We start from the raw sequence: 16632 nt of genomic DNA, 5'->3' as shown, positions 1-16632 counted from the left end.
CCAACGCCGATCTGACTCAAATTCTGATCCTAATGAGCGTGCCATCTCTCATTAATTATTGCCAAATATTTTGTATGGCCTGAGTTTACACATTACACCATCAGTTCTCCGCTATACATATGAATATATGTAAATAAAAGTACCTATAATGTAACTAATAAGAAATATCATCAGAACTTTGACCCTCGCAAAATTTGCAATCAGCCTTTGTAGGTTTTCAACCATTGGTTGCATTAAACAGAAACAACTGGCTTTATTCTGTAAAGACTTGTCCGTTTTTAAGGATCCTAAGAAATTGTGGATTCAGAAGTTAAAATGTCCGGCAAGTCAGGTGCAAAATTAGCCCAGAATCCCTCTTGAAAGTACAGTGACACAAATATATAAATGCACATTAACTGTACAAATATAAAAGCTGAGCATCAGCTGTCATATTCTCTGTTCGTTGTCCGGTATCATCGATTAAATTGACGACATCGTCAAGGTAACTGTTGTATCTGTTCAACATGGAATGCCGTTTAAGCACTAATCTGTCTCAGCGACTCAGTTCAAGCCTTGTCCGAGTCAAAATTGTCTCTCGTAGATACATATCTTATGTTACAGGGTTTTTTTTAAAACTATAATTAACTTGTTGCCTGGGCAACAGTCAATCATGAGTGCAAAAAGTTAACAAAGCAATAAGTGTTTGGGCCTTTGCCTCCTATGCTTTACTTTGAAGCTATTGGGAAATAGGGACATATGTTATGATATGCTGGCCTTGTCCAACTAAATGCAGAGTGTTGGCCTCATAATGACACAGGATTTAACAGCGGATATTTGTGGGCACTCTCTAAAACAACCCTGAGTCTTGACGCTGTTTTCAATAAGATTGCATTGCCATTAATTAAATGTAACAAAGAATTGATCACCTTTGTCATTGTATTGTGCTGTAGAAACTGTAGTTGTTTGTAAGTATAGAAACAGTATGTGGAATCATGAATCAAAAAAGAAAATATATATATATATATAAAGATGTGTAAATGAACAATGATGTATGTTGTCTTTGATTCTGTGTATTTTGTAAATGAGAATGAAACATAAGTAAATACATCAATGTTAAATATGAATCATAGTTAGCCTAACTGTGACAACATCAGTTCTGTTTAAAGGTGTGTGGGACTCTTTTCTTATTATTTCTCATTGTTAGTTGAGTTTGCAGTGCAACTGACCTTTTTGGAATCACAATGGATAACGAAGAACCATGAAGAATAAACAAGTGGAAATATTATGAAAATTAAATTTTGTCATTTATTTGTGTCTAAATATATTAACTACGGTATATAGAATATGAATATACAGTATTATTCCACTGCAATAAAAGCCACACGATAAATGGTTCTTAAAACTACAAATCCCTGCGTGCTTGCCAGCATTTCCGGCGTGCTTTTTTGTAACCGGAAGTTTTTTCTAGTGGGTGGGAATGTTATGGCATCACTCTGCCTCCGGATTGGTTAGTGTTTCAGAGTTACGGTTTGAGCAATGGGATTGGTTATTTTCATCCACTGACATTAGAGAAAGCCAATCAGAAGAATAAAAAGGCGGGTCTTTTGGTGGCTCCTCTCGCAAAAACATTGCTAACTGAAGAACGGCTAATTTTACTTGTCAGGTGAGTTAATGTGTGAAAAACACTTTAACCTCACTGTCTAGTTTTTGTTTGTCATCAAACTCATACGGTTTTGTTAGCTTAGCCGTCGGCTGTAAGTAGTCTGTTACATTAACTTAGTTTTCTGGGATGTTTTGTGGTGTAATCGTGAGCGCTAACAACAGCTAACGCTAGCAAGCAAGTTCACTGGAATTCATCGTAAATATTTAGCTTCCAGCTGCATACTGCATACTGTTCTGCTGAATTATGTTGTTTTTTGTTTTGTTTTTTTTTACATTATTTATGTAACCGTCGATGGAAATCCTGAAACTATCTTTCTGTCTTGATATTCTTGATCTTGTAATATTAGCATTGTGAATGTGAAAGCAGAGCTAATATGTGGGATTACATGGGTCAGACACTAAATGTCGTTTTTGAGTGTTGTGCTTTCAACACTGTGTGTGTGTGTGTGTGTGTGTGTGTGTGTGTGTGTGTGTGTGTGCAGGTGTCTCAGTTTAAATGATTGAATTAGTTTAAAGCCTGCTTTTTAAAATGTTAAAGATATAATTTAAAAAATTAGCAATTCTATGTTGAAGTATCACGTTATCTGTATTCACGCCTCTCCGGTCTTTATAGGTGGTCTCCTGCCACAACTTCTGATGCTATCCAGCGTCCTCCGCTGTACTCGCCCCATCACCACCATCACCCAGACCCATCTCGCCACAAGCCGCCTTTTGGCTCACTTCAGACCACACATGGACCCGGACCCGAGCCGGCCCGTTGAGAGGGCCATCAGAACCAAACTGACCGAGGCACTCAAGCCGGACTACTTAGAGGTCCACAACGAGAGCCACATGCACGCCGTTCCTCCTGGATCCGAGTCACATTTCCGTGTCTTGGTTGTCAGCTCCCAGTTTGAGGGTCTGCCGCTGATAAAGCGCCACCGCCTCGTCAACGATGCCTTGAAGGAGGAGTTGAACACGTGTGTTCATGCGCTGGCGATCCAAGTAAAGACTCCTGATCAGTGGGGGAGCAACCCCACCCTGGCTAAAAGTCCACCTTGCATGGGAGGCTCGAAGGGAGATCACACAGTGGAGGAGAAACTGAATGCCATGCGAGAGTAGAGGGATGAACGAGGAAGCTGTTGTACAGCTTATGAACTGAACAGTATGAATTGAGTTTCTGCAATTATTCTGTCACAAATAAATAATATTCAAGTTAAATCAAGCATTACATAATTTAACTGGTTCCACACTCAAACAATAAATAGAAGAAATGCTGAGAGGATTTTTTATATTATAATAATGAAAACACTGATATAAACAACCTCAAAATGACGCCATAGTTGCAAAGATTAATTGTTTTTATTTACTGCCACTAGTTGTGTTGCAATAGAGACATGAAGTTTGTCATTTGGATCAATATTTTCTGCTTGCTTGAGTGCCTGCTAATCTTTGCTATTGATATAATTTAAACAATCCAACTAACGTAGTCTCGAAGAATCTAAGTAGAAATTAGAATCATGCTTTAAACTATTTTCCTGTCATTTGAGACGTGGCATTAACTGAATTTGTTCAACAGTACTGTAATTGGTGAGATGAGGGTTACGTCACTACCACTGTTGGCCACACGGGGGCAGTAGAGGCACAAATAACCAGAGGTATCTGGACAACTGGCTGACGTCTATATTTTCCTGTCCGTTTTACACAAACCACAAACACACGTGATCCAATGACTAAAGCTGAATCATCCAATATGTTTAATGAGATTTAAAATGTAAGCTGTAATTGGATAGTTTTAATATTTCTACACCGAACAAAAATGTGACAAAAATTCCGATTTTTAAAGTGTTTTTATATATTTTTTTCATTTTAAAAAAACACTGCAAAGGCCGGAAGCAAAGAATGTCCAGTAGAACTTTGTAATTCTCAGAATGACACACTCTTTACTGCGCATTACATGTGTTTGTGGGTGGGCATCTATTTTGGTCATGGGGTTGAATGTGTCACTGTGAAGGTCTCCTTGTCCTACCCTCAGTCCTGATGACGTCCTGAAATCACTCCTCAGGCCTGTGACAGCTATGAGATATCAAATGGACTCCAAAAATTGTCCGTATTAGTCTCAACAAACAATCCATCACTGGCCCGGATGGCCATTCATCACCAGGATGACATTTGATGCAATGAGATGACCCTAAACGCATCACAGAACCACACACACACACATACACACACAAAAACAACAACTCAACGGTCGAGTGCAACGCTATTCAAAGATATTGTTAGCTCACAGCGACGGCCTTTAGTGGAATGTGGTGTCACCTCAAGGTAATGCGTGTCGTCTTCTGCAATCATCCTCTGCTTGTAACTGACAGCTTGTCAGGCCTCACAAAAGGCCCGGGTGAGGAGGGTGAACAACTGGTGTCACTGGTTTGGGAAAAGGAAAACAGTAACACAACCACTTTATGACCCCTGCTCACCCGTCAGGGCCCCGGCCCGAGGGGGCCGGAGCGCCGGGACAGAGAGAGCAATAACCCGGGCCGGACTGCCCGCGGACCTGCAGACTGTCTCCGCAGGTGAGATTTACGTCCCATAATTCCAGGTGCTGTTATGATTGAAAGGAAGAAGACAGCGAGGCTGGTGGGGTGGAGTGCAGGGACTTGTTTTGCGCTCCGAGGGTGGGGCTGTTTTACATGTGTGAGGGGTGCATGGCCTTATTTTAGTCCCTGACAGTTAAACAGCCAAATTACAGGATCGGCCAGGTCACCTGAAGAGGTCACCACTTGTGTTTGGCCAGAGGTCGAAAAGCAATTAAACGACTCAGCAGTCGACAAAGTTATTATTCAATTATTGAAAAATTGGTTGAATTTTTTGAATAAAGTTTGCAGCCAAATAATTTGTTTTGCACATTTGAGACAAATTCTTTTGGTCACATTTCATGACGATTATCTTTGAGTCGATGGGATGTGACTTTGACGCTTCCACAGGTGCACCTTTAAAGGTAATCCTCCTCTTTTCCCATCATAATTATGACACAACATCCAATCATTGATTCCTAAACCTGAGGATTACTTCGTCTCGGATGCCTCAAGATTAATAATCTCATTAGATTAATAATTGGAAATTAAGAACTAGAAAAATACGCATTTAACATTTTGGGTTCCAATTTGTTTGTGAATGATTTGAAAATGAAAAGTTATTCAAATAAAAAAAACAAAACTCCAGGATTCATAAATTTTAATAATCTTAGAATTTGTTGGATGTAAAATATTAATCTGAAAAGTAACCAAAGATGACGTCTGTCCTCCTTCACTTCATTTCGTCAGTAGTCTGAGCCTCTTCTCTCACGTCCAGACTCCAGTATGATGGATCTGTCTCCGGGCCCAGGTCTGGCGGGTCTGGGGGGTCTGGGGGGGGGGCCCGACCCGGTGGGAACCCACCTTAGCGGTGCTGCTCGTGCGTCAGAGCTCTGGGACAGATGGTGCCAGGCTGGGCTGAGACCTCAGACGGGACAGAGTTCCCGCGATGAGCGGTCGCTGATTTACACCGTGGCTCCAGACTCGGGGTGCAGGGTGCAGCATAAGGGGGTGGAGGGGGCGTGGGGGTGTCAATCCTTCTGCGCAGTTGACCCCTGCTGGTTGTGGGGTCATCCATCGGGAGGGAGAACGTGGAGCGGGGACGACAAATGGGTATCTCAGGGAGGGTGGTTCGGTCGTCCCCGGGGGACTGGCCTGGACCTTGCCCCCCCCCCCCCACACCCAGTCAGATGTGTGCAGTAGAGCAGCCTGTTAAACACATTTCACCCCCCTCCCCTAAAACAGCAGCCATTACATTTATTAGCTTTAATGCTGACGTCTTGTGTTGCTGAACTTTTGTCCCGGTGAGACAGAAACACGTCACCAGTTTATTCCCTCTAGAATATAATCCGATGATAAAAGTGGAATTTAAGGTGATGGTAATAGGCTATTAAGGCCTCTTAATTAGAAAGCCCCCCCCCCTGCCAAACTCTCTCACACCACACCACCAACTAATGAAATCACTGAATAGCCTGCTTGAAAGGGGGCAGACAAAAGCAGAGATAGGGAGAAGACAATATCCTTGTGTGGGAGAATTAGTTACACTCAGTAGTCTAAGTATTCAAAGCGCTCAGCAACAACAAAAAAAAGAAAGAAAAGAGGGAGGGGGGGAGGCTGGAAGAGGATTAAGAAAAAAAGTCCACACAGGTGGGTATCTGAGCGGGAGGAGGGGGGTCACATGACAGGACGTTACCTCGTCTGATAAACACCAGCCGGGGCCCACAGGAAGAAGGAAGGGAGTTATTTTATAGGTGGAATTAACTACTCCTCCACATCAGGTATTCATTACGGTCGATCTCCCAGCTGCTGAATGTAAGGAAAGTCAAACATGTTGGGAGGCTGGATCTGATGCAAAGCAAATCAGACTGATTGGTTTTAGCTGGGGAGGCTGAGGGCGTCAGAATGAAGCTGGAGCACGCTGGGGTTTATCCGGAGATTCTGTTCTTATTAGTGTTTAAGGTAACACAATGGGTGATGAGCTGCTATTTTTGTTACAGTTTGTTGTATTGATAATTATGTATTTTATTTAGATTTATTATTTTGATTTTTATTTATAAAAGTCACGTTAGATCCATCCAAATTCAATTTCGATCGTCTCGTCTGCAGAATCTTATCCGCCTTAAATTTTAAGCGATTAATATTCCTGATTTGTGGGATAACTTTCAATTTTGTGTTGACAAATATAAACTTATCGACAAATTAGACAAATTTCTAACTTAAAATCACACAAATTTCCCTCGCTATGTATTTTATTTCGATTTATTATTTTTCTTTTGTTTGTAAAGTCATATTACATCCATCCATCCATCCATCCATCTTAGATTACAATCGTCTCGCCCGCCTTGCGATTTATATTCTTGATTTAGGGGAAAACTTTCAATTTTTTGTTGACAAATATAAACTAATCAACAAGTTAGTTCCAGACTCTTGAATCAATCTGTTCACATTCGTTCCTGATTCGTGTGAGGCGTTAAGAGTCGACTTATACTCAAATCTATGTGTTAAGATTGGTCTGATTTCATTTAAATACATATAATTAACAGAAATAGCTGTATTTGAAGCAGGCAGACGGGGGGAACCCTTTGAATCCGTCCGTACGTCATCTGTTTCAGATGCGTCCAGACGCAACCCTGATTTATTTTCTAGTATATTTATTCTCAGTTAAACCAATCACTTTGTAAAGACACGGCACAGGGAGCACTTTTATCCTCCCGACAGAGAGTCAAGAGGTTAATTCCACTCCAGAGAAGTTAAGTGAAATGGTCGTTTTAACTGGTGACAAGTTATTTTACTCTTAGGGATCAATCCTGTGATGTGTAAGCCCCCCAAACTGTAGAAATAAGTGAATTTAAGAAGCGAGGGAACCGGTTGTTAATTCTTACTTCACCTTCCTCGTATCCAGTGAAGGAAAATCCGCTGTCAGGTTACGGAAAAGAAAGAAACGCCCTCAGAAAACATGATGGAATCTCTTCTTTTCACACTAGTGGAAGAAGTTAAAGTTTCTGATTCCTTTTTAAACAAATATTTTCATTTTGCATTTTCTTTTTCTTTTTTCTCACCCCTTTTCAGAAAGTCCCTAGATGCACATGTGGTTGCACACAGATCTGGTGATTCATTTGTTTTCCCCCTACTGACCAGTAAAAACTAGACTGAAGGAAGATTGTGACTAAATCAGCTGACGGCAAAAGATGAAGAAGTGCATTGTGGGAAGAGAGGGAAGGTCTCGATCTTTACTGATGTCTCACACTTTGTTCTCCCCTATGCAGATCAGTCAATCACATGATCGTTGCAGTAAGTCATGGGAGTTTTTCCTGGGGGCGTTGGGGCTGGTTGGGTTGGTTTTCGGGCCAGAGTGCACAGGCCAGAACTTCAACCCCGGGTTACCGACGCAGGCAGCTCCCCCCTTCCCTCCCCTCCAGGGCTCCCAACCAGAGGAGTGTACATGTCAGGACAGATGGGGTGCAGATAAGACTCTTTCAAGACTTTCTTTCTGGTTCTCTCTCCCTCTCCGCCTCTGTGATCTTCCCACTCCGACTCACTAGCTTTGAACATGTGTCTCATTCCTCTCGTCTCCTCTCGCTGTCAATCACCTTATCCGTGCAAGCTGCAACCCAGTTGGAACATTTGGGCTCTACGCAAATCCCTTTTCTCCTCGTAAACTTCTTCCGACCTCTCGGCGAGTTTCATTCAGGGGCTCCTCTTGCGCTCCACCGACCCGAACCTGCTCCGTCTTCCTCAGAACCTTCCAGCCTCTCCAGAGCTCCCAGGGTTGAACCTTGACTTCTGACTTTCTCTACCTCTCTTTAGCGCTACATCTCCAGTAGGATCATATTCACCTAACCCCCCCCCCCTCCCCCAAAGGACTGAATATATAATTATGTTTACATCCATTGAACAGCCTGAAGCTATTATCATCTGTCCATATTATGTTATTGCTTCTCCCCCTTGGGTATCTCTAGGCGCTGATGTTTTTAGTCAGGAGGTTCTCAGTTGTTCCCACGTCAGTCTGTAGAATATTTTGTGGGATTTGAATGACAGCGAGCGCTGGAACACGCAGCGGACACACGAGGCATATGATATTCACATGGCTGCTTTTACGGTCCAGATCCTGCCACACGCATAAACCTCCGCTGTGACACGTATATCATCGTAAAACCAAAGGCAGAGTTAACAGAGATTGAGCACATTTATGGCTGAGATTCAGATGTTATTAAAAAAAAAAAAAAATTGATTCGTAGTGTTTTCCCCTCGATGGGGGCAAATAGTGTCCCTTTGTGCCTGCTGATCCTAACTGATCTGACATTCATGATCCCAAGATGATGGATCGTTCCAAAATGTTTATCCTTGATAAAAATTGGACGGATTTGATTGGCTGATATTTCATCCAGCAGCATCACCTGATTTTTTTTAATCGATCCAATATATCCAATATTTTATTTTTCAAAAGGAATGACATCAGGCCTCAGTCGCACTCGCTAACTGCTAATTAGCATATATAATATGCATGATGCCGTCATGAACTGAACAAGTTAAATATACAGTAAACCTGCTCAGCGGAATGTTAGCTTTGTCATTGCAAGCATGTTACTATGCTAAAATTAGCATTTAGCTCAAGGCATGATTGTGCAACCGCTGTCTTGAATCTCTTTCCACAGGAACAGGATCGATGACATCATCATCAACAACAACAACAACAACGGTAGTTTTCACTCACATCTACAACGCACTATTGTGACTTAAGTGTATAAAATATGTATTTAAAAGTGTTAAGAGACAATAAAAAGTCAACGTTTTGTAAGATTAAATGATCTTTTTATATATAACACTCATGTCAAATTCTGGTAAGCCAATCATTTTAATTTACGCCCGCCATCAGCCTGTCAGTCTTTTCAAATTTAACACTTTTTTAGCTGCATTTCTTTAAAAAAAAAAAACAATTTCCCCAAGTGGATAAGTAAAGTACATTTCTTCTTTTTCTTCTTCTTTAGGTGCGTTTTTACATTTGCTGCTTTGCCCCTCCGTCCCGTTCCCCCACCTCCCACCTGAGAGCCCCCCCAGCAGAGGTCGATGCTGCAGGTATGCTAACCATTTTAAAAGGGAATGAAACAGCCTATTGTTCACGGCTGACCTCCAGTAAATAGCTCAAACAAAAGATCTGTTAGCGATCAGTTCTACAGTAGCAACAGATCAACTGTTGGGGTCTGCAGCCATCTGATAACAGTCGTCTCCTAGCAACAAGTAGCCTCCTCTTCCCTGATCGTATCCCACTCGCTGCCGGCGAGGTGATGCTACCTCCACAGGGCGTATTGGAGTCCTATATTAAGCCATAAGTGATATTGTTGAAGCTGCGGTGGTGGTGGTGGTGAGGGGGGATGGGGGGGGGGTCATGGGGGTCAGCCATATGCGGGGCCAGTAAACTCAGGGTTAATCTGGGCTCTTCCAGATGTACCGACCGACTCAAAAGAGCCGAGAACGCTGCAGTCGGACTTCCACCAAACGTGATCTATTGTTGGTGTGTCAGCGGCGCCGTGATATATTCTATCCTCCACCCCTGGACAAAACGTACCCCGGCGATTATACAAGCGGGGGCATTCGCACTGCATCATCGGCAGTGGACACCAGGCAGCGTGACCCCCGGGAGTCCTGCGCTCCTTTGTTTGCTTTGACCTTTTTTCTTTTACCCCCCCCCCGTCCTCCTTTCTGAACCTAAAACCTCCTCTGTCCTTCCAACTCGCCCCTCCTTTCGTTGTCTTCTTCTCCCACACACACTTTTCACACACATACAAATAAAGAAGATGACCCCCCCCCCCAGTTGATTTTATTAGCGCTTTGAAACCGGGGACTTTAACAGGAGAGCGGATGGAGAAAAAAAATAATAGGAAGGGGCTTTAATTAGGAGAGCTATTAGGGTTCAAATAAAACCAGGGGGTCAGGGAGGGGGGGGGCTGGGTCAAACTGGGAGTGTGTGGGCTTTGATATGAAGACTTTGTCATCTTTGCTTACCCTCTGAATGGGGCGACACTTAAGACGACGCTGGAGTGTTTACCAAGAGTGGTTAAGGGTTGTGCATACTTTCCATGGAGTGTGTGTGTGCGTGCGTGTGTGTGTGTGTGTGCGTCTGTGTGTGTGTGTGTGTGCGTGCAGGAGCGACGCCTTCATGAATGCAAAGTACGACGGCGCTGATGACGCTTTCTACCATCTGATGTTCACATTGTGCGCAGGAGGATGCATGCATGTCGCATGAAAGTACCACGTACTGATCCAGGTGTGTTTCCGTGGATACGTGCGTGTTTGCTCAGCGCCAGGTGTGCCCTCCACTTCCTCTGTGATCAGCCTATCTGTGGATTGGGACATGGAAGCCCCCTGCAATTTTCCTTGGCGCTGCTATTTTTTAGCGGCGTCTTCACTACGATTCCCTCCTGTCGCCCCCCCCCCCCCAGTTTCTTTCACGCTGTTTACCAAACACACCAGCGGCCTCCTCTTCCTTTCGCTCCTGCACATGCATGTCTTTGTTTGCACTCATCTGAGTAGAAAATGGTTCCCAACTACAGCTGGAGGTGCAGTGTAAGACAGGAGGCCTTAAGTGGTGCTCCTCAGGGATGGAAACCGGGGGGGGGGGGGGCAGGATGGTGCTAAGTGCTCCTCTGGGGGGGGGTGTGGAGGGATGACGAAGAGGAGTCATTAGATAATGGCTCGTGCATCGGTGGCAAATAATGACGGTTTCTGTATTTTCTCGAGAAAACTTACATCAAAAATTCTTATTTTTGCATGGACTGCTTGTGTTACCAAAGGAAATTAAGGCAGATTGTGGACGTTGGAGCCCTATGCACGCGAAAATACAAGAGATTTGGATTTAAAAAAAAGTAAACATAAAGATTGGAGAGCCAGAGCAATGCCCCGAATTCAGTGAGAGGCCAAAAACAATATTTGGTACAAAGGGATTATCTCTAAACTTCTGCATCAGTATGAGAGAAGCCGGAGTTCCAGAGGGAGAAACCAACCGACAGATGTGTGAGACAGATGTGTGTGTGTGTGTGTGTGTGTGTGTGTGAGTGTGTGTGTGACAGCGAGAGAGAGAGTCTTACTGGCTGAGATGTAGGTATTATAAGTGGCTTGCTCCAGGATGACCAAGTAGGTCAAGAGAATCAAGGCGGGAGTGAAGGGGCTCACAAAGCTGTGAGGGGAAGGTCAAGCGTGAAATCCCCCCCCCCCCCCTCTTTGCCATTCTGACCCCCCAGGGAGGAGTTCTGGACAAGCAGTGATGCATGCGTGTGTTTTGTGTGTAATATGTGGCGTTGGTGTGATGTAGCCCCAGCAGATGAGGCGTCGGAACCTTAAAACACCGTTTATTGGTCGACTCTGACAACCGTCGGGTCAGACTGTCGACTGTTACCTCCGTCCGTTACCTGAGCTGTGTGTAGACTTACATGCATCAATACCCCAAATACCCCAAAAGATATTGTAATCAGTCTTTTTTTGGAAGCTGTTCCATGTAAAAACAGCATCTGTTTGAACACGCAAACTTCAACCTCAATAAAAAGCCTGCCCTCCGGCTCCGTGACAGAAACGTCAAACGTAACAAGGGACCGGTTCAGTGAACTCGCCGTCACCCTCGAGGAAAAAAGTTTTGCGGTGTCCAAGCAGCGGCTGTTCTGAGTGCTCACAGGTTAAAGTGCCGTCAGCGTCAGTGTCGGCAGGTGGTTTTAAAAAAAGGCAGACGTCGGATGTTTCTGAGAGGAAAACAATCAAAGTGAGACAGAACGGTGTTTATACGTGTAGAAGGTACCAGCAGCTAACGGAGCACTGACACGCTGGCAAGCGGCAGCAAAAATCAAGCTTTATGCGTGTGTGAGCATCTGTATATACAGGTGGTCCTCAACTTACGAACATTCGACTTACAAACATTCGATGATTGAACTGTTGACTATTGTCCTGCGGTTCCACTTTCTGCCACAAAACCTGTCAGGGCAGCACTGCTGCTTTCACGCAACTTCAACACTCGTCTCCCCCTCTTGTTATTGTTTGTTTGTTGTCTCTGTTAGCATCTCAGGCTTCCTACCTTTGATACTTAACTGTTAATCATGGATGATAAAGCAAAGGCTAGCGAAGATAGCGTTACTGGTGACCGTCTCTTTGAAGACAACTGGGATTGATCCCCTTTCATTGATTGGATTGGACCATGTGACCACCGCAGATTATCCAAAATCCAGTTTGTTGAGCATTTAATAATTCATTAGAAACATCACTAACTGTATTATATCCTGGTCTAAATGATAAAACCAGTTTCTCGATGGTGGGGGCTCATCCTGTCACACCCTGTCGCCTTCACGTCACCGCTGCACGCTGGATGCTTTTCTCGCCATCTATCCACCTCAACGCCCAATCGGCTGGGACACGCCCACCGTCACTCACTTCCACCCTCAAAGTGTTTCTGTCTCATCAGACTGAAAGCTTTTCTTTTTCTTTTTTTTTGATAGTATGCATTTGGGCTACACACACGATGAATTGACACAAAAGTAATGAACTGAAAATTTGCCAAATTTCATTTCTACAGCAGAAATGATATGTTTTGTTTGATTGCGCCTCTTTGTTGGAGTATAATTGTGTTTTTACAACAATTTAGAAATTGTTAAAGTTTGCTGATGACGTCATTTCATTGGTCATTCCGTTGGATTGGTAGATTTACTGGCATGTACCAAGTAAATGTGCCAATATGTAGCCTAAATCCACCAATGAAATTGCTCCACCAATGAAATTGAGGCTACAAGGAACCTAAAAATCAAAAATTGCCAAAGCATTTGTGACCATTTTAATTGGTTGTGTTGCATCAAACGCTTTCATAAGACTCATCTGCCTGAGATTGACCTGCAGTTCAAAAGATGCACGTCATGCTTTGACTCATGAGACAAGAGTCACCTCTGCAAACACAAACCTAGAATAAACTACGTGAACTTAATGTCTTCTGAGCGACCGAGGGAGTAAAGAGCTTATTCCCTCTTAAAACAGTCTTTGTTGAAGCTAAAGGGAGTAGGTAGGACAAACTGAATGATGGCTTGGGGAGCTTTTTGTGTCTGAATACTTCTTGTATGTCTCGCCTGCAGTTAGCTTGCAAAAACTCCAGTAGTTATGTAACTGTGTGTGACTGAAGTCACTGGATTGTCAGGCAAAGAGAGATTTTGCTATGAAAAACAAAATTCTCACCTGAAATTTTAACAGAAAGTGTTTTGAGTTTGATTTTGGACCAGGGGTTGACAGGGGTTAACGTTCTACTCGGTGCCCTTTCACTTTACGACCCACAAGTTCTCCTCGTTGCATTTAGACAAACTCACAATGATGTCACAGTGGGGGCACTGTAACACTCAACAAAGGGCATGATTACTCACGATTAGAGCGGCTTCGTGATTTAAAGTCATGGGACCGAGATGAATCAGCAAGTTGACTCCAGGACTTGGGCCTCTTTCCGTCTCCACTTGGAATCCACGGAACGATCCTGACCGGCGTTTAGCTGCCGAACTCGCCGAGACACGCCGGGGCTCTTTGACGTCGATACATCATCATCATAAAGACAGACTTTACGCACAAGAGCAGGGAGATTGATCCCCCCCCCTGTTTGGGACGGCGTTGGGCTGCTTCTGGGGCAGATAATGAATGACCAGTAGTCTTTTTAAGTCTGATTGTTGTACGATCTCTTTTCAACTTATATACAAATCCACTGATGCCATCTTCATTTCCTGGAAAGCGAAACCTCCATATCTTATTGGTTCATCTGACAAAAACGTCAATCAACCAGACAGACATGTGACTTCTGAACATTTCATATGTATATATAGATCAGTTTTAGGTTATGAATGCATATAAAATGGATTTTATACTAGATGATAGGATTTAATTTGAGTGTATATCATTAATTCTGCAGCACCAATCAGCTTCTTCCTGTTTCCCTCGTGCGTCCGGTCGGTGCGAGAGAGTGAAAGTGTATTTACGTGTATTAGTGAGCAGGAGGCGGGTCTGTTGGCGGAGCAGGTCAGCGGGCAGAAAGGCGGTGGGCCGAGTCGGGAGCCGCAGCCCCTCCTGGGGGTCAGGGGTAGAGAGGATGAAACCTGTCATTAGGGAGGTGAGGGGGAAGAAAGCTCCCAGTGGGGGTGGCCATTGTCCTGGAGGCGGGAGGGCGGGATGGCTCTTTAGTGCCTCAAATAACACGGCCCCCGGCGGCCATTGTAGTCCAGTGAAAGGGTCCAAAGGGGGGGTGGTCACAGAGGTGAGGGGGCAACTCTGAACAGTGGTCAGTGGGAGAAAGGATTTGAAGGGTGAGTCGACGTGGGGGTGGGGGGGCTTTTATACAGTTATTTCTCACTTCTTTGTCGACACCTCATCCAGAACAGCTTCCTGTGGTCTCAGCGGATTCATCAGGTGTTTTCTGAGCGCGAGTCAGGCGTGTACTTTGTACACATCTCGTGTATTTATTGTTGCTTTTGCACGCGTGTGTTTCCTCATCCTGCAGCGGTACATGCATGAATGTGCTGCACGGTTGAAAAGATGACATCTATGCCAAAGCTCAGCGCCGAGTCAGGACCTTTCACTCAGCCCAAGTGTTTTAAGGGGACAGGTCAGGCAGATAATGGGGAACGGGGAGAGAAAAGACCAAAGACCAAAAGCTTTCCTCTTTACTGGAGGTCGTGGACGGAGCCTTTGACGTCCTGTCACTCCTCTGTGCACCAGACAACAAATAGAACTCACACAATATATCTCCATGACAGTTTAAGTCGGTAATTTCATTTGCAGCCAATTCCTTTCCAGAATGAGGAACGTTGACGAAAACGTTGACGTGAACGTGGCTGTCAGAGCGCAAATGATCGAAAAATAATATCAGAAGTTGAGAAAAAGATCGTATTTCTTGCGTATTTTGATATTTAAAAGCCCATATTGAGAGATTTTTATGTTTTTGCTGTTTCGTAAAACTTTTTTGTTCACGTTTCTTCTATTTGGACCCAGAACTCGTTTCTAATTACGTATATTTTCCTTAATATGTCAGAGCTGTTCCCACAGCCAGAACACCCAATGAACTGATCAACTGGACCAATTACTGACTCCATTAGACGGCTTTCATCCAATCCCAATTCACTGATGAGTTTAGGGGGCCAATAAAACTGCTAGGTTGTGACCTTAACGTAAAGGAACCTTACCAGAACGAGTAGGGGGACAGCCAGGGGTCAACAACATCCCACACTTGTCACACCCCGGTGTGAAAGTGTGTTTACATCTCATTTCTGTATCACTACTGTCGGAATTGAAGCAACAGAAATGATTATTTTTAATGATTATTTTTTTCCCCCGGACTGGTCGGACACGTGCCAAAAAAAATTTTTAAAAAAAAAGAGAACAATCAGATTTTTGGAGTCGATCCAGTTCAAGGGATGGGTGCATATTTTTTGTGTTCTCACTGTAAGCGAAAACCCTCAGGGCAGACATTCCCATTTAGGGACTTGGCAGAGGTACATAAGAAAACCACTAATGCTTTCTATTATTTTTTTTTAATTATTATACAAGTCCTACGAGTATGGAACTGGTTTTAAGTAACACAATCATTAGAATACATGCAAACAAGTGTTGGGAGGTGCAGGTGTGTAACATGGGTGTGTTGTGAGTAATCAGGAGTACGTTAGGGAGGTGTTGATGTTAACAGTATGTCTCAATGAGGGGCCGAATAGTGTTAGAGCATGCATTAGAGGGAAACATGGAGCGAAGGAGGAGGAGGAGGAGGAGGAGGAGGAAGAGGCAGGCCTAATCACTTTCCCTGCTGACTTCACAGGAGGGAGGGAGTCAGAGATCACAGCTCCACCGGCACAGATCGGCCGTCCCCGTCTCCTCCCTCCTCCTCTGCTCCCAGCCTTTTGAAGGAGGGCCCGTGGAGCCGCCGCCCCCCGCCCCCTCCTCCTCCGATCTCTAGGCTATTGAAGAAGTGATGGATGGCTTCATAAGGAGACAACATCCATCTCTCATTCCCAAAAGCCTCCTTAAATGACTTTCAGTTTCTCCCCGTCTCCCTCCATCTCACCCTAACTACTATATTCTTTAATTCCCTTGTTCTTTATTTTATTTTCTTTATTTTTTTTATTGTCTTCCTTTCCTCATTTCTTGCTTTCTTTCTTGCATATAAAGGAATGTTTATCTCTCCATCTTCTCTCCCCGAGGCTTTGGACAGATGTGGAGGCCTTCCTTTCCCAGCATTCCCTAGGGAGAGTAAGGACAGGTCTTAACACCCTTCTGGAGCAGGGAGGAGGGCGAGGAAGACGGGGGTGGGGTGAGGGGGGCAGTTTGTTGTCTGAAGGGTCACGTATTGGGAGTCAAGTGATGCATAAGTAATGCTTTGTTTGGACTAATCTTAAGGAAGGAATTTACTGGATTGGACTGTAATTGGTCGACTCGTCTTTGAAAACAT

At 44.0% G+C, this 16632-nt stretch overlaps 1 protein-coding gene across 2 annotated transcripts; it reads left to right on the top strand.

Annotated features, from left to right (window-relative positions):
- The first annotated feature begins 1561 nt into the window (after positions 1–1561).
- Positions 1562–2861, top strand: bola1 (bolA family member 1). Of its 2 annotated transcripts, none has more exons than XM_068324304.1 (2): positions 1562–1642; positions 2255–2859. In XM_068324304.1, exon 2 carries the CDS (start codon positions 2278–2280, stop codon positions 2740–2742), a length of 465 nt encoding a protein of 154 aa, XP_068180405.1. In that variant the 5' UTR covers positions 1562–1642; positions 2255–2277; the 3' UTR covers positions 2743–2859. The 2 variants fall into 2 exon arrangements, with proteins under 2 accessions (XP_068180405.1, XP_068180406.1); XM_068324305.1 differs by having other exon boundaries at positions 1601–1733; positions 2255–2861.
- Positions 2862–16632: the final 13771 nt, after the last annotated feature.

This window comes from Antennarius striatus, chromosome 9 (genome assembly GCF_040054535.1).
Source record: "Antennarius striatus isolate MH-2024 chromosome 9, ASM4005453v1, whole genome shotgun sequence".
Lineage (NCBI taxonomy): Eukaryota > Metazoa > Chordata > Actinopteri > Lophiiformes > Antennariidae > Antennarius > Antennarius striatus.
This window is presented reverse-complemented; position numbering and strand designations above follow the sequence as displayed.